This window comes from Hordeum vulgare, chromosome 4H, assembly GCF_904849725.1.
Source record: "Hordeum vulgare subsp. vulgare chromosome 4H, MorexV3_pseudomolecules_assembly, whole genome shotgun sequence".
NCBI classification, from domain to species: domain Eukaryota; kingdom Viridiplantae; phylum Streptophyta; class Magnoliopsida; order Poales; family Poaceae; genus Hordeum; species Hordeum vulgare.
This window is the reverse complement of record NC_058521.1, coordinates 441,686,997-441,707,780: the sequence shown is the minus strand read 5'-3', so window position 1 is coordinate 441,707,780 and position 20,784 is coordinate 441,686,997. Positions and strand designations below refer to the sequence as shown.

At 42.7% G+C, this 20,784-nt stretch overlaps 1 protein-coding gene across 2 annotated transcripts; it reads right to left on the bottom strand.

The window, feature by feature from the left end:
* Positions 1-6,083: 6,083 nt before the first annotated feature.
* LOC123448869 lies at positions 6,084-8,977 on the bottom strand. Of its 2 annotated transcripts, XM_045125898.1 has the most exons (4): positions 8,564-8,968; positions 7,408-7,477; positions 7,214-7,299; positions 6,084-6,172 (listed from the first exon to the last, which is right to left on the bottom strand). In XM_045125898.1, the coding sequence occupies exons 1-3, from the start codon at positions 8,918-8,920 to the stop codon at positions 7,247-7,249; spliced, it is 480 nt and encodes a 159-aa protein (XP_044981833.1). In that variant the 5' UTR covers positions 8,921-8,968; the 3' UTR covers positions 6,084-6,172; positions 7,214-7,246. The 2 variants fall into 2 exon arrangements, with proteins under 2 accessions (XP_044981833.1, XP_044981834.1); XM_045125899.1 differs by lacking the exon at positions 6,084-6,172 and having other exon boundaries at positions 7,408-7,472; positions 8,564-8,977.
* Between the last annotated feature and the right edge of the window lie 11,807 nt (positions 8,978-20,784).

Genomic DNA, 20,784 nt, shown 5'->3' with positions numbered 1-20,784 from the left:
TGCAACTACCACATGAGTAAGTTATGCATGCAAGTCATAAATTACATTATTTTTTTATTACTCTATGCATGTAAGCACCACTTATCAATTCATGCATGTTACTCATAAGTTATTTTTTGCATTAGATTTTGTATTGTCAATATATGTGTTGATCTCTCGCACTATACATATGCAGTTAACATTCACGTATTTGTTAGAAATGACAATCTTTTAATTGCAATCATTCTTTTCTCTTTACATACCTGTTTTTTTACTTTTAAGATTATACTCCTTTACCATTAGTCATAGATTTTTTTAGCAACTTTCATGCATTCTTTTAGCAAGTTTCCCACAGCAACGCGTCGGGGCATCATCTAGTTCGCTAATTAACCTGGCAACTATCTTCTTCTTTGTTAATGAATCGAGATCTTTTGAGGTCTATTTCAAGAAGAAAAGCTCTACGAGCTTTGATGATATGAATTTTGTAACATCTAGAATGAACATAGAGAAACCATACATGTTCGATTCTTGCAAAGTAATTTCATAATATAGAAAAATTCTAAAAATAAGAATTATATTATTATAGCCACCCTCGCACTGTTTGTAAGGGCCCTTCAATTTTAGTTACAAATTCAATCACCTAAAGATATGAGTTATATGCCCCCAAAAAAAGTATGGTACTCCCTTTGTCCCCACTTAATTGACACGACCTATTAACATGGGAAAAGGTTCTGAATTAGCCGGCTGATTTCAGCGCATGCATTAGCCTCCCGCAGCACCGTTCGATCGCAGCATGATTTCCCCTTATCTTCTCGCACCGTTCCCACCTTATCTTCTTCCTCCTTCTTATCTTCTCCACCCACCGATTCCTTCCTTTTCCCCTTTTTCTCATTCAACGCTAGAGGAGAGGCACCACCGCCATGTCGCAGCTCCCGCCATGGCCGCCACATGCTACTTTGCAGATTCATCTTGGCTACAATGGAGCCCGTCGTGGCTGCGTCGGAGCTTGGTCGGAACGTCACCGCGGCTGCAATCGAGCCCGCCGTGGCTGTATCGGAGCTTCGCCGGAACGCCGTCACGGCTGCAGTGGAGCCCGCCCATTTGTCCAAGCAAAATTACAAACTTGAAGTACAAGACCAAGGTGGTCCATACTCCATAGAGTACATCAAAAGGTTTCTAATGGTTGATGGCCCACAGGAACAGCTGACCTGGATAATTCCTATCTCATGTGGCTGCTGTCTTCAGTGCCTAGGTTACGGGTTTATCGTCGAGTTCCTTCTCTCCAAGCACGCAATCCGGCCAAGACAATAGCCAAGGACATGCCAATGAGTACTTTGAATGTACTAGCAAACATCATGAAACAAACATAAATTGGCAGGGTTAATATACACTTGTAATAATACCACAATACTTCGTCAACCCTGATGTACTTCTCAAGTACGAGTAATGAAAATATAATCATACTGAGAAATTAATAAGCAATCAATAAGAGTAATGAACGGATGTGATATAAAACATGCCTCCGTCGGGCGTTTGAGCGACACCACATAAAGGGCTTATATGAAATAATAAACATGCCGCAGTCAGGCATCTCAGCGATACCACATAAAGGGCGTATATGAAATAATAAACATGCCGCAGTCGGGCGTCTCAGTGACACCACATAAAGGTCTTATATGAAATAATAAACATGCCATAGTCGGGCGTCTAAGTGACACCACATAAAGGGCTTATATGAAATGATAAACATGCCACAGTCGGGCGTCTCAGCGACACCACAGAAAGGGCTTATATGAAATAATAAACATGCGACAATCGGGCATCTCACTGACACCACATAAAGGGCTTATATGAAATGATAATAAATAAAGAATATCCAAGAGGTAGAACCATCCCATGGATATTCAACAATCATAACCATAGGGGTTAGTACACAGAAAATAATGTTTATAATCATCCACTGTATTCCTGATTAGCCTCATCATTCTTTAACTACCTCCGAAGACCGACTCTCGGACCAAAACTTGACTAGTCAACCAGTCGTCCTTGACCATGAACACGGCTACTCGAATAGTTTTGACTCTGCAGAGGGTGTACTCTTTACCCATAGCCCACGGGTTTTGATAGTCACTCGGACTAATCTCGCGTACAGTATTCTAGAAGTAAACACTCAGAACCATTACACACCCATACTCCTCCTATGAAGACCGATACCACTCGGACTATGCTGCCAGAGAAGAACCATAAGACGGGGAGGCTCCAACCTCGACTAGCATGGGATCAAATTTATATCGCGCGCTACAAGGGGAGAGCTCTTCCCCTCTCGGTCCCAGACCGTAAACACCCATGCCCCCTGACCGGATGACTGGATTTAGTCCAGTGCCCGGGATACCTTCATCCCGGCCTCTCTACTTGGCGTGTACCTGGTAATAGGTTTACGACCTACTGAACCATATTCCCTTTCAGGAAGACATGTGCCAGTACGAAGGGTTAAGGTGACATACTGACAAGACTCGATCTACAGTTGACTCAGGAGGTTTAGTTTATTGCATGCATGATTAGCACAATCAAAATGTTTTATCACCGCAAACAGAGTCACTACCTGTCGCACCCCAACATGCCTTGCTGACCACTCTCGTCCCACGAGATGTCAGTCCCAAGGTCGTGTCTCCACAAGACACCGACTCTTACCGAATTCCATCCGGTAGACATGTGTGGTAGGAAGGTGTGACTGTTGTCCCATGCATCGCAATCATGTAACAACTCTACCTTCAAATCATGAAGCCACAAGCATGATTGTCACATAAAATAACACCACTCGTTTATCATAACCGTAAAGTTATTCTCATCAAGAAACCCACACACAACCAAGATAGATGTAGATTCAGAATGCTTGCCTTCCAAGTGTAGAGAGGTAGGGTTCACTCTAAAACTTTTGCAAGTTTTTGCTCCTCTCTCCATGACCTATTTTTGAATATATTCTAATTAACACAAAATTTAGAAACAGTACGGAAAGTTGTCTTAGAACATTTTCAAATAAATACTAAAATAAACTAGATGAAATTTGAAAGAGGTGAGAAAAAGTATCAACTCAATTGGAGTTTTATTTTAGAAATTAGAGCCAGTCAAAGATGGGTCAAAGATCTGTTTTAAATAAAATCAGAAAAGAAAAACGTTTCAGACCAAAATACGCTTTCACTGAAGGGGTCACGTACTGCGCGTGACTCGGGGGTCACTGATAGTGGGTTCCTCGGGTCCACTAGTAGGTTTGACCAGTCCTCCCGCTTCCTTCGGCGCTCCGGCGATCGTCGTCGGCAGTTGGCGACTCCCCACGGGGCTCCGACGCCGGGAATGGATCCACCTCTTCAGGGTGGTCCTCGAGGTGGTCGCCATGACCAAAGGGGTGGACTAATTCGCCGACGGCGAGCTCCGAGGCGGAGGTGGTTTCGGGTTAGCTGGGGATTCGGCCTACGGTGGTTTCCGATCAACTTGGGAAGGTGGGATGGCTCTGAGGGGTCGAGGGAGAGCGAAAGCTGGCGCGAGTAGAGCTAGCGAGGCCCTGGCTTGGTCGAATTTGGTTGGAGTGTGGCAACGGTCGAAGCTACCGGAGACGGGGAAGACGGTGGCTTCCAGTCAATTTGGAGCTAGGGAAACTTGCTACGGCTTCATGGGGGCTCATGAGTTACGCTGCAGGTACTAGGGTCCTATTTATAGCCCCGGAGGGTCGGTTCCTGCGGTGGTGAGGGATAAGAATGGCGACGATACCTCTTGACAATGGCAGCGGGGCAGCAGAGGGCGGCAGCAAGGCTGTGCGGCAATGGTACGACGCAGAGGGGGTGGTCCAAGGGCAGGTGGCACGCAGGGAGCAATTGGACGGTGCTGGCCATGGCAGAGGGCAGAGTTGTGCTGCCATTGTCGCAGCAGACGTTGCTGGCTTCACCGGCCGGCACGGCTACGGTGCTCGAGGAGGCTGTCGTGTGACTCTGGCGAGAGGGAGGGGTCAAGGAGTGCCTTCTCGAGCGAGCAAGGGCTAGGGGCAAGGTCAGGTGAGACGCGGCGGCTCGGACACGCTAGCTGCAAGAGCCACACTCTCGAGCGCGCTCTTGGCATGCCCACCAAGCACTCGACAGAATGCCAAGGGGTCCTAGAAGGCTTGGGTTTCGCTGCAAATTAACAGGGTGTTTAAGAGGTTTACTAGGGGTTTGCGAGACATGCTGGTTTGGCAGGGAAAGAACTTTCACAATGTAGTTTAAAAGCTATGCCAGCTCAGGTCATGCACTTAGAGTGTTTGACAAAATGCCAGTGGCCTCTAGGTATTCTTGTTAGCCACCAAACTCACCAGGTAGGGGTCTCCTTGGATGCAAACAAAGATGGCATAGCTGGATTGGGCAAAAAGAAAACTCTCGAGTGCAATATTAGCAAAAGTGCATTCGTGGACACAAACAACATGATGTTACAACATGGACTCAAACAACTTATATGGGGCTGAAATCCAGGACTTAAGGGTTTTGTAGGGTCCTCTACAAGTAGTATAATTTTCAAAAGCTTTGGGTTAGAAAATAATATGGTTGTAGTGCAAATTGCAAATCTGGTCCAGAACAGAAAACAAGTAGTGCTCAAAATTTTCAAAAGACCAATATGTGTTTTTGCATAAAACTCATTTATATGATCTCCTTGACCACTCCAAAGTTTTGTAGAATTTTTGAAGAATTATACCTAGGGGTTGTAGTACAAAACACCAAATTGGACCAAAATAGAAAAGAAGATAATGAGCTCAATTTTCTCAAAACATTCAGCTAGATTATTACATAAAAGTGATCCAAGAACATATTAGGTTATTACCAAGTTTTTGTGAATTTTTTGAAAGAAGTTATCAGATTGTTGCAGTTCAAATCAGGCCTTTAAAGAATTTAGAGGTAATTTTTTGAATAAATGAGCCCTAAAGAAATATTTATAAAAATGCCTTCATTTGATTTGGAAATAATAGGAAAATATTTGAGGCAGCACTCGAATCAATATTATCTTTCAAAAACTCCTACTTAAGAAAGAAATCTTTTTATAAAATAAAACATGAGGTCTGAAAACAGCAGAAAACCCAAAGATAAAAAGTTTAAAACACCAAGGCCATTTTTAAAAAAGAAAGTCATGCCCAAAATTTTGAGGTGTTACACTTCGCCGGAACATCGCCACGGTTGCAATGGAGCCCGTCGTGGCTGCATCGGAGCTTTGCCGGAACGCCGTCGCGGTTGCAATGGTGCGCGGTTGGAGCTTCCCCGAGGCTACAATGGTGCGCGGTTGGAGCTTCCCTGGGGCTGCAATGAAGCTTAGCCGGAGTTGCCATTGAGCTTCGCCGAAGCCATCGTGTTGCGTTGGAGCTCCTCCAGGGCTTCAATGGTACTCAACCGAAGTTGCGATGAAGCTTCATCGGACTCGTCGACGCTATGTTGGACCTCCACCAATGCTGCGATGGAGCTTGGCCGAAGCGTCGATGTTGCGTTGAAGCTCCAGCGGAGTTGCAATGGAGCTCGCCAGACACACTCAGTGTTACCGCGTTAGCACGCTGACCCAAAGGCTAAATAGGCGGATGATTTCTTAAAAGACTAAAAAATCATCCAGCTGATTCACAGCAGCCCCATTAACATGTCCATTCGCCATTACCACTGCATTGGGACAGTTTATTAGGGCCGAAGAGAGTAGTATACTTATTGTGGCATGCCTAATTCAAGATAAAAGTTCAGCTCCCGAGTCAAAACCAGGTAGGAGTTAGAAATCAACAATTTCGATCAAGATTATGTTTTGGATCAGCTTCTAAAGAACTGGAGAGATTATCACCGAAAGGGTATGCAAGTGTTGAGCCATACTAAATCACTTAGTTCCCATCTAGCCAAATTCATTCAGAGGACAGAATATCTTTTTCTACGAGGGCTCGGGAAACGCAACATTCCCAGAACTAGAATGCATGACGAATACCTGTGTAAATGAATATCCTGTTGATGCCGTTATATATCCAGTTGAAACACATTCAGAGAAATTTTACATTTGTGATGATAAGCAGATTTGACACACTTTAAAAAGGAAACGGAAACAGAACACTGTTTGTGCGAACAAATGGGGCCCCAGATAATATTTCCTGATACAGCTGCATATTTGAATGGTTTGTGCCCACTTGCTGGCTTTGTAGTCACTGCAGGCCCTGCAAAATAAAGGAGCTTCTTAAACAAAAATCAAATTCTATAAATCTACTGAAATGGAACAAGAAGCGGAAATAGGGATAAAGTATTACACTGCTATGATATTAAAAAAAAGCATTAAAACATGTCATTTTTCTCGTATGTGTAAAGACAGAATCCCAAATGAACAACCTTGCCTTCTTGAAGCGTCAACACATATTCAAGAAAATTGTCAAGTCCCAGGGGTAAAATAGGAGGTAACGCTTGTCTTTGTAAGAATGTTACTTGACATCCATACTGCAGTATTTCGATGATTACCGATTAAAAAACATATTACCGGATCTTTCAAACCTTCATTTTGCTTAATCATAAGGAAAATAGTCTAAGTGACGCCATAATGTCAAGAGAAGCTCCAGTGCATAGCAGATGGTTAAAGTGTGCTGATAATGTCAAGAGAGGTCAGGGTAGACCAAACTTGACATGGAAGGAGTCCGTAAAGAGAGATCTGAGGGACTAGAATATCACCAAAGAGCTATCCATGGACAGGGGTGCGTGTAAGTTAGCTACCATAATGTCAAGAGAAGCTCCAGTGCATAGCAGATGGTTAAAGTGTGCTGATAATGTCAAGAGAGGTCAGGGTAGACCAAACTTGACATGGAAGGAGTCCGTAAAGAGAGATCTGAGGGACTAGAATATCACCAAAGAGCTATCCATGGACAGGGGTGCGTGTAAGTTAGCTATCCACATGCCAGAACCATGAGTTGGTTTTGAGATCTTATGGTTTTCAGCTCTAGCCCTACCCCAACTTTGTTTGGGACTATAGTTGTTGTTATTGACACCATAAACATGGTTTCTGTCTGTCTGTGTGTGTGTGTGGGGGGGGGGGGGGGGGGGGGCAATTGATCACTCCTAAAATTCTACCTTCTAAATTGTACAACCTAATATGTGAGACTGCTAAAAGTATAGATATTCATATAATGATGAAATGGTAAACAAGGATTCTTTTTCCATTAACTCAACCACAACGCTGCCATAAAAAAGGTAGTTCTGGACATGAAACTTACCCTGCCAACAATCCCATAACTCGGAAATATCCATTATTTGGCTGTTTCCTTAACATCATCTGAATCGGAATCACTGGCATTGTATCCTAAAACAAAACAACATGTTACCAACAAACAAAAGAAGCACATACACCTTTTACATGAGCAAGTTGAAGATATGGAAGGACGCTTGAAATTAGCCAAGGACGGCTAACCTGGGCGTTTATTGCAAACTTTCCAGACTGTAGACCGATATCTTGATGCTTTCTCCATCCAAATTCTAGACTATACAATGAAAATTTTCTTAGTTAGTCAACCAAATATTTGCAGCAATACAACATAGAGAGAAGACATGAAATTCAATAGAAATAGTAAACTGAAACTTCTGCAAGGACGCTAAATAACTGGCTTTTCAGTAACTAATGCATTTTCAGAAAAGCTCATGCTCTACCAACTGAATTGCAAGTGTACTATGTGCGGTAACGATCAGGCTAAAGTTGTAAGAAAAATTTGGCAGTCATACATATGTCTAAGCTAATGTTTGTGGCATGGACTTCACTGCCCTTTACAAGGTGTAGGGAATACTTGTTACCAAATTTTATAACCTTGTGATTATCCGCAGCATCATGTTTGTGTCCATTCATTTAGCTATTATTTTTTATTTATTTTTTTGAAACGGAGGCAAAAGCTTTGCCTCATCTCATTAATAAAGAAGAAGAGAACTGCCCGGTTGATTAACGGACAACCGGACGAAAACCGTTACAACACGTTCACACAGGACACACGGGGCGACCTGGCAACCCGCATAAGAACGCACACGCGTCGCCGAGGAGAGAACACCGTTGAGGCTGCAACCAGGTGTCATCGCCATCACACCTACCCAAGGGCGACTCCGACTACACCATCGACCACATTTAGCTATTAATCAATTTACATGCTCGATGCGATCAAACAGGTTACAGATCTATTTGCACGGATCCAATTTCATACAACTATATAGATAAGTACTTCCTCTGTAAACTAATATAAGACCTTTTAGATCACTATATGAGGGAGTACATAATTGTGCCACCGTGCAAGTTCAGTTATACCATGTTCTCCATTGACAAGAATTGTGAAGGAAACTAGCATAGCAAGAAGGCAAATATGCTCAAGGGCTCAAGGCACACCTAATTATGTACAAGTTCACTAAAGAAGTTCTGACACTACCATAAGATTTTTGACGCAGAACATGCAAATCTAGGTTTCTCTCAAGAATCATGAACTTTCATATTCCAAGGCCAGGTGTCCAGATCGAAGTCGCTAGTAAAGGCGGCTCCTTTTACTCCAGATTCCACAAAAATCCAGAGCGAAAGCAAAGGAAGGGGTCACCTTGTGCTCGTTCTTGTTGACGCCGTAGCCGCTGCGGTACATCTGGCCGACGAGGACCTGCATGGCGGCGTCTCCGGCGCGCGCCTCCTTGAGCGTGTCCTGGAACCACCGCTTCGTGCAGTCCAAAACCACCTCCGCGAGCGGCACCCGGTCGTCCTCCTGCATCCCGCATGCCGCCGCCACATCCCGCACCTCGGCCCGTCCAGAGCTAGCCCCGGCGGCGGCGCCGGAACCGGCGTTCCTGGGAGTATCCAGCGGAGCGGTCGTGGGCTTCGCTGCCTTGCTAGCGGCGGGGGAGGAGCGGGCGAAGGGTCGGACAGCAGCGGCTAGGGCGGCGGCTGGGAAGCGCCTGCCCATGCAAAGCTGGGGTTTCAGGGGAGGGGGGAGAATAGATGGGAGCGGAGGCGGACGGTGGAGTAAAGCAAGGGCTTTTGTGCGAGACGTGGAAAGGTTTAATTTTTAAGTGGAAAAAAAGGGGTTGGTGGTGTAAAGTAAAAGAGCTCGGATACAATTGCAAAAAGGTTAGAAATACGTTCCGTTTTAAAATAAGTGTCTCAGACTTAGTATAATTTTATATAAAGCTAGTATAAAGTTAAGACAATTATTTAGAACAGAAGGAGTACATAACAGAAAAGAAAAAGGTTTACCGAATATTGTCTTTGGAGCCCGAGCTCCATGGAGCTCAGCTTTGAAAAAAATGAATTTTGCTAAATTTAAAAACTTATGTTTCAAAAAATTCTAAAAAAACATGGATATAAACAGAGGCATAGTAGACATGTGCATAAATTTTTAGAACAAAATACATGAAATGAGGGTTATGTAAAAAAACAAATCTGAAGCTTTTTAACACATGATACTATCCATCCTTCCAAGTCATAAATTTGTTTTTTTATACAGGTCGCATTTTAACGTTTTTCATTTAGAAATTTTACACACATACACGTAACATCCTTGTTTACTTGCACAATTTTTTCAGATTTTTTAAACCAAAAAAATTGAATTTTGAACTTTTTTTAAAGGCCTCCATGGAGGCCGAGAGCAAACTTCCGCTCACAAGGTTTACGTATCTTTTAAATCATTAAGCCCCTCGGGTGGAAGGGCTCACACTCGATTGAGTTCGCTCATTTTGATTTGGTGTTCAATTTTGACCAAGTCGTTCGTTGGGATACTTGAAGGGATCTCTCGCTGGGTAGGCCTTGTTGGTAAGTGGATGGGTCGTCTCGACTTTTGCTGTCAATGGTGGTGGGGAGGGGCGGGATGGGGGATCTTTCATGGTCAAAGAATAGTAGGCGGTGTGGCCTCTTGGAGCCGCTAGAGAAAATGTGTCGATGTGCTGATGTCTTCGTCCGACTTATGACAGAGGGGGCGTGGGCTGAGGTTAGCTTTGGGATGGTCGACACTAATGGTGCGGGGTGACGAGTTTTGGCAAGGAATTGGAGTGGACGACACGAGCAGTTCGATGGGGTGTTGGGTACGACGTGTCTTCCTCGCTACCGCTTGATGCTGCCATTGAAGGAGCTTTGTCGGGTGTGTCGTTGTTGCTCGAGGACATCCTCCCATGCGTGTGTGTCTACCGTTGGTGGACCTCCGGTGTTGTCTTCGTCTTTGCCATTACAAGATATATTTTTTCTGCCTCTATTTCGTGCGAGCGTGTTGATGTTCTATCTTGGTATTTTCTTATTCCCCTTTTGTTTGATTTGATTTTCATTGGGCTAATGTGCTGCTGGTGTGATGGAAGAGGAGAAGTTGTCGATCTTGGGCAGTGCATGAGGCGGAGGCGACGGAGGTTGCCAGAGCTAGGGCTGAGAGAGAGGGGATTTGGTCGGGGTGAGAAATAATCAAGGATAGAGAGAGAGAGAGGATAAGTCATGGGTTGCGCGGCTGAGAGAGAGAGAAGAGAGAAGAGAGAGAGGAGGATTGCTACTCCTTTGTATAGATTGCCCCGATTTATACACAGTGTGTGATTGCTCTTGTTTTTTCCGTGTTGTATGTTGCTTTTGGTTGCTACTCCTTTGAGCGGGAAGAATAAAAGGATCATGGAGAAAAGAGAAACTAAAAGAGATTGAGATTATTTTTCCTGCTTTTTGTGTTGCTACTATGTTGTATTCGTTGTTGCTCAAAACAAAAAGTGAGAGAGACTGAGATGATATTAGTACTATTTTATATTGATGGTTATTGGTAGTTATGTGATATTTTAACATATTTGTGAGTGGATATTTAGGAGAACCAATGAAGTTAACATATTTTAGGGGAGGGCCTTTTTCAACATTTTAGGGTAACCGTCAGACTTAAACTGGGACAAGTCAATGTGGGGGAGGGGTTGAGACCATCAGTGGTCGCTAGACATGACGTAATTTGAGGATGGTATGTCTCATTTCGGTCGTGGTCTACGACACTATGTCCATGTCATGGGTGTCGTGTGCATGGTTGTTGCTCCATCTTGGTGGCATGTCGGCCTAGTGAGTGATCCTCTTGTTAGCCCTTTGCGCCAATTTGAAGAGGCTTTCATTTATCAAAATAACCTTGTTAATTGAAAGGTGTCATAGGCTTCTCCAAGCCATGGATGAGATATTTTTATATCCTTCCATTTTGATTTACTGGATTTGGAATTAAATCTTATATCATACTTGACTCTTAAGTAAAAGGTGTTGGAGCCTTATCCAAGTTAATTTCAATGTGATTTGTCTTTGCATAAAATTTGGACTAGCGGATAAAAATGTGGCGGCAAGATTGTCACACCAAAGACAGAGCTTGCTCATGATGTATTGCAAGTTCTTTCAGCGTGGAATGTACTCAAATAATCCCTGATGTTTCATTACCCAATGCTTTATATTCTTCCTCTATACTTGAGCTTGAAATGGTAGCATGTTTCTTTGCACACCATGAGATTAAAAAAATTAGATTGGGAAAAAAATACTACAAGGCCACATGTTGGTCGTTTATCATCCAAACAGCCCGCCCATTCAAAATCGGTGAATGAGCTACCAAAGGGTGGGCGATGACTTGCTAAAGGTCAGACCAACATACAGAGTGTTTTTTACATGTTTTAGTATGCGCTTGGCGGTAGTCTAATGACCCATGAGTATAGGGGGGTCATGACAATCTTTGAGGAAAGTATTTTAACCCAAATTTATTGATTCAGCATAGAGAGAGCCAAAGAATATTTATAAGCCTTAGTAGTTGAGTTGTTAATTCAACCACACTTAGATAGATAACTTGCTTGCAACAATTTATTAGTAGCACAGTAATATGGTAGAAGTAGTGATAGTAGCAGTAATAATAACAAGATTACAAAGTAGTAATAGAGTGCAACCGTCATAATTGTAGCGAGATCAACAATAGTAGAAAGCGTAGGCATTGAAATAGATATTGACTTTTGTTCAGATGAGATTCAATATGCAATGGCCATAACATAGAGCGACAACAAACTAGCTCTAGTTCATTAATCATATGTAGCATGCAATTCATAAATAGTTATACATGCTTGCAATAAGAACTTGCACACCATCTTCTGTCCTACCCTCCCGTGAAAGCGGGGTACTAATGAAAATTAAGGGTAATAAAAGTGCTCCTTTTAATAGAGAATTGGAACAAAGCATTAACATACACTGAATACATGTGATCATCAAGGTAAGGTCATCCCCGTCGATATCTCAATTGTTGTCACTTTGGGGTCTAGGGTTCAGAATTATAACATGTGCATATAACTTGTAGTTAAGATCAAGAACAGAAATATATTCATGAAAATATAGAGGGTTCATATCGGAAATCATGGCACTCGGGCCTAGTGACAAGCATTAAGCATGGCAAAGTCATAGAAACACCAATCTCAGAACATAATGGATACTAGGCATTGAGCCCTAACAAATTTGGCACTGATTACATAAGAAATATCATCCACTTCCTATCTACCTCCATGTTCTTACTAAATTGTTAATAGAGAATGGTTGACAATGGCAACAGTGAGGAACCTCCCTCTCTAGACCCAGAAAAAGACTCCATATCAAATCTCCATTATAAGAATAGGAGGTGATGGCGGCTTCGTATTGGACAAGGATTTTTGGAGAATTAGTTTGGACTATTTGAGGAATTATGTAACAAATACGAATATGGAAATATATATATATATATATATATATATATATATATATATATGATTTTTGGGCGATGAAATTGGCATAAGGCGATGGCCAGGTGCCCCGTGGTCCCCATGTGACCCGCAGTTGTTACATAATTCATAAAATATTCCAAAATAATTCTCCAAAAAACTTTGTCCAATTCCAAGCACTCTTGTTTATGCACAAAAATAAAACCATGGTAGTTTTGTTGAAAACAACATCAATCCGAATTAGTTTCATTCAAATCATGCAAATTAGAGTCCAAAACAATAGCAGAGGTGTTTGGAAAAGTAGACATTTTTGAGACATATCAACTCCTCTAAACTTAACTTATTGCTTGTCCTCGAGTAATTCAGTTGACAAACTGAAAGCGACAAAAACTTTTCCAAATTAATTTGCTTTTGTGGATGTACATAACTTTAGTCAATCTTTAATTACATCAAAGATCATAGGGTAACCATATGCATGATAACACTTAGCATCCATGTGCACTCAAGGCAAAAACATAACCAACTAATGATAAACAATACTATATCTCAAACATCAACACTTTGTAATGTGATAGAATGGTATCTCGCTAGCCCTTTTCGAGACCACAAAACATAAATGTAAAACACCTTTGAAGTTCAAGAGGTGACTAAACATTATAATGATGTGTAGAGTACATTCCGGCATGCTCCATTAAACATTAGTTAGACCCAATGTATGTTAAACTAGGATTGACAATAGTGCTCTCTATGTTGTGCTTGAAGAAGAACAAGACGTAAAGTAAAAAAGGCCCTTCACATAGAGAAGCAAAGATTGACAATGTTGTGGGATCACTAGAAGGGATGCCTAGAGGGGGGGTGAATAGACTACTTGCATAAATTAAAATCCTAGCCTTTTCCCACTTTTAATGATGGGATAACTGCATTTGTGCCCCTAGTTGGGTCACGCTCGACTGATTTGCCCCTATTTTTTCAACAATTGCTGTTTTGCCCAGCTCACCTCACTCGCCTTGTGTTTTTGCCCTTCCAGCACGGTTCCGTCCAGTTATCAGTCGCCACATGGCAAACCGTGACTGGTCAAAACCGTGCCGGAAGGGCAAAAACACAAGGCGAGTGAGGGGAGCTGGGCAAAACCGCAATTGTTGAAAAAATAGGGGCAAATCAGTCGAGTGTGACCCAACTAGGGGCACAAATGAAATCAATCGAGTGTGGTGGAGTTGTTGCAACATGAGTTTGATCCTCCATCTTCCAAGGCATAGGTGCTCCACCATGGAAAGATGAACGAGTCTTCGGAATCCTCAAATCTGCAGCCAACCTTATTGATTTAAATCTATACTCATACTCACAATTTTGGTTCTGCAGGTCATAGATCTGGCCGTGGAGTTGATCAACCCTGTCATAGAGCCTGGAGAGGTGCTTCCCAATGTCATTGGCATCAATCATGTGCTTGTTGGTGAACTCCGTGATCATCATGTGGTTGGCGTTGATGTTGGGGAACGTCGCATGGGAAACAAAAATTTTCCTACGCGCACGAAGACCTATCATGGTGATGTCCATCTACGAGAGGGGATGAGTGATCTACGTACCCTTGTAGATCGTACAGCAGAAGCGTTAGTGAACGCGGTTGATGTAGTGGAACGTCCTCACGTCCCTCGATCCGCCCTGCGAACAATCCCGTGATCAGTCACACGATCTAGTACCGAACGAACGGCACCTCCACGTTCAGCACACGTACAGCTCGACGATGATCTCGGCCTTCTTGATCCAGCAAGAGAGATGGAGAGGTAGAAGAGTTCTCCGGCAGCGTGACGGCGCTCCGGAGGTTGGTGATGACCTTGTCTCAGCAGGGCTCCGCCCGAGCTCCGCAGAAACGCGATCTAGAGGAAAAACCGTGGAGGTATGTGGTCAGGCTGCCGTGGAAAAGTCGTTTTAAATCAGCCCCAATACCTCCGTATATATAGGTGGGAGGGAGGGGACCTTGCCTTGGGGCTCAAGGAGCCCCAAGGGGGTCGGCCGAGTCCAAGGGGGGAAGGCTCCCCCCCCAAACCGAGTTGGACTTGGTTTGGTGGGTGGGAGTCCTTCCCTTCCTTCCCACCTCCCTTTTTTTTCTTTCTCTTTGATTTTCTTTTGTATGGCGCATAGGGCCCTTTTGGGCTGCTCCACCAGCCCAGTAAGGGCTGGTGCGCCACCCTCATGGCCTATGGGCTTCCCCGGGGTGGGTTGCCCCCCCCCCCCGGTGAACTCCCGGAACCCATTCGTCATTCCCGGTACATTCCCGGTAACTCCGAAAACCTTCCGGTAATCAAATGAGGTCATCCTATATATCAATCTTCGTTTCCGAACCATTCCGGAAACCCTCGTGACGTCCGTGATCTCATCCGGGACTCCGAACAACATTCGGTAACCAACCATATAACTCAAATACGCATAAAACAACGTCGAACCTTAAGTGTGCAGACCCTGCGGGTTCGAGAACTATGTAGACATGACCCGAGAGACTCCTCGGTCAATATCCAATAGCGGGACCTGGATGCCCATATTGGATCCTACATATTCTACGAAGATCTTATCGTTTGAACCTCAGTGCCAAGGATTCATATAATCACGTATGTCATTCCCTTTGTCCTTCGGTATGTTACTTGCCCGAGATTCGATCGTCAGTATCCGCATACCTATTTCAATCTCATTTACCGGCAAGTCTCTTTACTCGTTCCGTAATACAAGATCCCGCAACTTACACTAAGTTACATTGCTTGCAAGGCTTGTGTGTGATGTTGTATTACCGAGTGGGCCCCGAGATACCTCTCCGTCACACGGAGTGACAAATCCCAGTCTTGATCCATACTAACTCAACTAACACCTTCGGAGATACCTGTAGAGCATCTTTATAGTCACCCAGTTACGTTGCGACGTTTGATACACACAAAACATTCCTCCGGTGTCAGTGAGTTATATGATCTCATGGTCATAGGAATAAATACTTGACACGCAGAAAAACAGTAGCAACAAAATGACACGATCAACATGCTACGTCTATTAGTTTGGGTCTAGTCCATCACGTGATTCTCCTAATGACGTGATCCAGTTATCAAGCAACAACACTTTGTTTATAATCAGAAGACACTGACTATCTTTGATCAACTGGCTAGCCAACTAGAGGCTTGCTAGGGACGGTGTTTTGTCTATGTATCCACACATGTAAATGAGTCTTCATTCAATACAATTATAGCATGGATAATAAACGGTTATCTTGATACAGGAATTATAATAATAACTATATTTATTATTGCCTCTAGGGCATAATTCCAACAGTTGAGTCCACGCTCCACCATCCCTTGGCACTTGAAGACTTGTTGCTCCATTGCTTCGAGCCTTGTCTCCACGCTTCCGGTCTTCTTAGGCCCCTCAACATCACGGATGTAGAACATACCCTCACGCATCTCGATAGATTGAGGGTGTTGCAGCACTTCCGTGAGGTAGGGATTGATGACCTTCTCGAATATCTTGTCCTTCAGAGCTTTTGGGGAAATCGTAGCGATCTAGATCTGCAACAGAAACAGGCTCGAATCGAAAAACAGAGGAAATCTGCGTGATGGAGGGGTCAGACCAAACGAAAGTATATAATGATTTTTTGCAGACCAGAAGGAGTACCCTGCATGAAAATGGAGTCCGGGAGGCGCACGAGGTGGCCACAAGCCCTCACGGCGCGGCCAAGGGGTGGGCCCGCGCCATGCAGGCTTGTCGCCTCCTCGTGCACTTTCCGGACTACTTCCAATTTTTGTTTTTTTTTCAAATATTCCAAAACGGAGGAAATTTCCTACTGGAAAAGTTTTGGAGTCTGTTTTCTTACCGAATCACATACCTCTTCGTTTTCGGAGTCTGAAACAGGCTGATGAATATCCCTTAGGTATTCTTCCGGAGTTATGGTATTGATGATATTGCTTTCAACATTTATGGGAGTACCTGAGATATAATGCTTGATTCTCTGCCCATTTACAACTCTCGGTCAATTACCTTCCGTGTTGTTGATCTTGATAGCACCAGAACGATATACTTCCTCAACAATTTAGGGACCTTCCCATTTAAAGAGAAGCTTGCCTGCAAAAAATCTTAAACAAGAATTATATAACAAGACATAATCACCTACATTGAACTCACGCTTTTGTATCCTCTTATCATGCCACCTCTTAACCTTTTCTTTGAACAACTTGGCATTTTCATATGCCTGAGCTCTCCATTCACCAAGCGAGCTAATGTCAAATAACCTCTTCTCACCAGCAAGTTTGAAATCAAAGTTGAGCTCTTTGATTGCCCAATAAGCTTTATGCTCTAGCTCAAGAGGTAAATGACATGCTTTACCATACACCATTTTGTACGGAGACATGCCCATGGGATTCTTATAGGCAGTTCTATAAGCCCACAGTGCATCATCGAGCTTCTTAGACCAATTCTTTCTAGACCTGTTGACAGTCTTTTGCAGAATTAGTTTAATTTATCTATTGCTTAGCTCTACTTGACCACTGGACTGAGGGTGATAGGGGGACACAATTATATGGTTGACATCATACTTAGCAAGCGTTTTACGTAAAGCACCGTGAATGAAATGTGAACCACCGTCGGTCATCAGATATCTAGGGACTCCAAATCTAGGGAAAATCACTTCTTTAAGCATCCTGATAGAAGTGTTGTGATCAGCACTACTAGTGGGGATAACTTCTACCCACTTAGTGACGTAATCAACAAAAACTAGTATATGAGTATACCCGTTGGATTTTGGAAAAGGTCCCATATAATCAAAGCCCCAAACATCAAATGGTTCAATGACAAGTGAATAGTTCATAGGCATTTCCTGACATTCACCGATATTACCTACTCTTTGACATTCGTCACAAGACAAGACAAACTTACAGGCATCCTTGAAGAGAGTGGGCCAATAGAAACTTGATTGCAATACCTTGTGTGCAGTTCTATCTCCCGCATGGTGTCATCCGTAGGCCTCGGAGTGACACTTCTGTAGGATCTGTCCATGTTCATGTTCAGGTACACAACGTCTAATAACACCATCTACTCCTTCCTTATAAAGGCGAGGATCATCCCAAAAGTAATGTCTCAAGTCAAAGAAGAATTTCTTCTTTTGCTGGTATGTGAAACTAGGTGATATATATTTGGCAACGATATAGTTTGCATAATCAGCATACCACGATGCACTACGTGAAGTATTGATGACATTCAATTGCTCATCGGGAAAGATATCATCAATAGGTTGTGGGTCATCAAGAACGTTCTCTAACCTAGACAAGTTATTTGCTACGGGGTTATCAGCAACCTTCCTGTCGACAACGTGCAAATCAAATTCTTGTAGCAAGAGAACCCATCTGATAAGTCTAGATTTAGCGTCCTTCTTCTCCATGAGGTACTTAATAGCAGCGTGATCAGTGTGAATAGTGACTTTGGAATCAACTATGTAAGACCTGAACTTTTTACATGCAAACACGACTGCTAAAAACTCCTTTTCCGTGGTAGCATAGTTTCTTTGGGCACTGTCTAGAGTTTTACTAGCATAGTGAATAACATTCAACTTCTTATCAACTCTTTGCCCTAGGACAACACCAACAGCATAATCACTAGCATCACACATGATTTCAAAAGGTAAGTTCCAATCAGGTGGTTGAACAATAGGTGCCGTTATCAAGGCCTTCTTAAGTATTTCGAAGGCTTCCTCACAATCATCGTCAAAAATAAAAGGAATATCCTTTTGCAAGAGATTGGTAAGAGGCCTAGAAATATTAGAGAAGTCTTTAATGAACCTCCTATAGAAACCAGCATGACCAAGGAAACTTCTTATACCTTTGATATCTGTGGGATATGGCATTTTCTTGATTGCATCAACCTTAGCCTTATCGACTTCAATACCTCTTTCAGAAATTTTATGTCCTAAGACGATGCCTTCATTAACCATAAAGTGGCACTTCTCCCAATTCAAGACAAGATTGGTGTCTTTACATCTCTACAAGACTCAATCAAGGTTGCTGAGGCAATCATCAAAGGAAGATACGTAAACGGAGAAGTCATTCATGAAAACCTCAACAATCTTTTCACAAAAGTCAGAGAATATAGCCATCATACATCTTTGAAAGGTGGCAGGTGCATTACATAAGCCAAAAGGCATACGTCTATAAGCGAAGGTACCGAAACGGCAGGTGAAAGTGGTTTTCTCCTTATCAGATTGTGCAACTGGTATTTGGAAGAAACCAAAATAACCGTCTAGAAAGCAGAAGTGTGTGTGTTTAGACAGTCTTTCTAGCATTTGGTCGATAAAAGGCAAAGGGTAATGATCTTTCCTAGTGGCTTTCTTCAATTTCCTAAAATCGATCACCATCCTATAGCCAGTAATAATCCTCTGTGGGATCAATTCATCCTTATCATTAGGGACAACGATAATGCCTCCCTTCTTAGGGACGCAATGCACCGGTCTCACCGAATCACTATGAGCAACAGGATAGATGATACCTGCTTCGAGGAGCTTTAGTATTTCTTTTCTCACTACTTCTTTCATCTTACGATTTAATCTCCTTTGATGATCAGCAACTGGTTTGGAATCAAGATCAGTTTTAATCTTGTGCTGGCATAGACTGGGACTAATGCCCTTAAGATCATCAATAGTATATCCAATAGCAGCACGGTGCTTTCTCAGAGTTTTTAGTAACTTCTTTTCTTCATGCTCTGAGAGGCGAGCACTAATAATAATAGTATATATCTCTTTTTCATCAAGATAAGCATACTTAAGAGTATCAGGCAACTATTTAAGCTCGAACACAGGATCACCCTTTGGTGGGAGTGGATCCCCAAGCAGTTCAACAGGCAAATTATTCTTAAGGATAGGATATTGTTCTAAGACAGCCCTATCTATCTCATCCCTTTCATCCATATGCATATCATTTTCATGCTCAAGCAAGTATTGCTCTAAGAGATCAATAGGAGGCACGGCAATAGAATCCAAGGCAATAGTTTCATCCTTACTAGGCAACTCTTTTTCATGAGGTTGTCTACCAAACTTGGAGAAATTGAACTCATGTGACACACCTTCAAAGCCAACAGTGACAGTTTGCTTCTCACTGTCAATATGAGCATTGACAGTATTGAGAAAAGGTCTACCAAATATGATGGGACAAAAGCTATCTTGAGTGGTAGCAAGAAAGAGGAAATCAGCAGGTTACTTCATTTTACTACACAAGACTTCAATATCCCTAACAATTCCCAGAGGGCAAATAGTATCTCTATTGGCAAGCTGAATAGTGACATCAATAGGTTCTATCTCAACAGGTGCAATCTCGTCTTTAATTTCATCATATAAGGATTGAGGTATTGCACTAACACTAGCACCCACGTCACATAAACCATGATAGCAATGATCTCCTATCTTAACAGAAACAACAGGCGTGCCAACAACAGGCCTATGTTTATCTCTAGCCTGAGGTTTAGCAATTATAGCAGCATCTTCACAGAAGTGAATATTATGTCCCTCAACATCATCGGACAGGAGATCTTTGGTAATAGCAATGCTAGGTTCAACTCTAATTTTCTCAGGGGGTGTAGGTGTTCTAATGTAGCCTCTACGTATCACAATTGAAGCTTTAAAATGATCCTGTATCCTAACAGGGAAAGGTGGTTTCTCAATGTAAGCACTGGGAACAATAGGATCATTATAGGCAATGACTTTCTCTTCAACTGGATTGGGTTTAACTACATTGACTTCTAAAGGAGGATGATATTTAAACCACTTCTCTTTGGTGAGATCAATATGAGCAGCAAATGATTCACACAATGAAGCTACTATCTCAGAGTCAAGTCCATACTTAGCGCTAAAATCACAAAAAGTATTTGTTTCAACAAAGGATTTAATGCAATCAAACTTGAAATTCATACCTGACTCCTTACCTTCATCAAGCTCCCAATCTTCAGAGTTGCATTTAATTCTCTCCAATAAATTCCATTTGAAGTCAATATCTCTCTTCATAAAAGAACCGGTACAAGAAGTGTCAAGCATGGTGCGATCATCATGAGAAAGCCGAGCATAGAAGTTCTGAATGATAATTTCTCTTGAGAGCTCATGGTT

What these genes read in the sequence shown, in the direction of transcription:
- LOC123448869 (XM_045125898.1), bottom strand. Translation starts at nt 8,920, where the DNA reads ATGGGCAGGCGCTTCCCAGCCGCCGCCCTAGCCGCTGCTGTCCGACCC. An exon ending in TCAACAAGAACGAGCACAAG is followed by an intron (nt 7,478 to 8,563) that starts GTGACCCCTTCC and finishes TTCATTGTATAG; the next exon opens with TCTAGAATTTGGATGGAGAA. An exon ending in AGTTTGCAATAAACGCCCAG is followed by an intron (nt 7,300 to 7,407) that starts GTTAGCCGTCCT and finishes GTTTTGTTTTAG; the next exon opens with GATACAATGCCAGTGATTCC.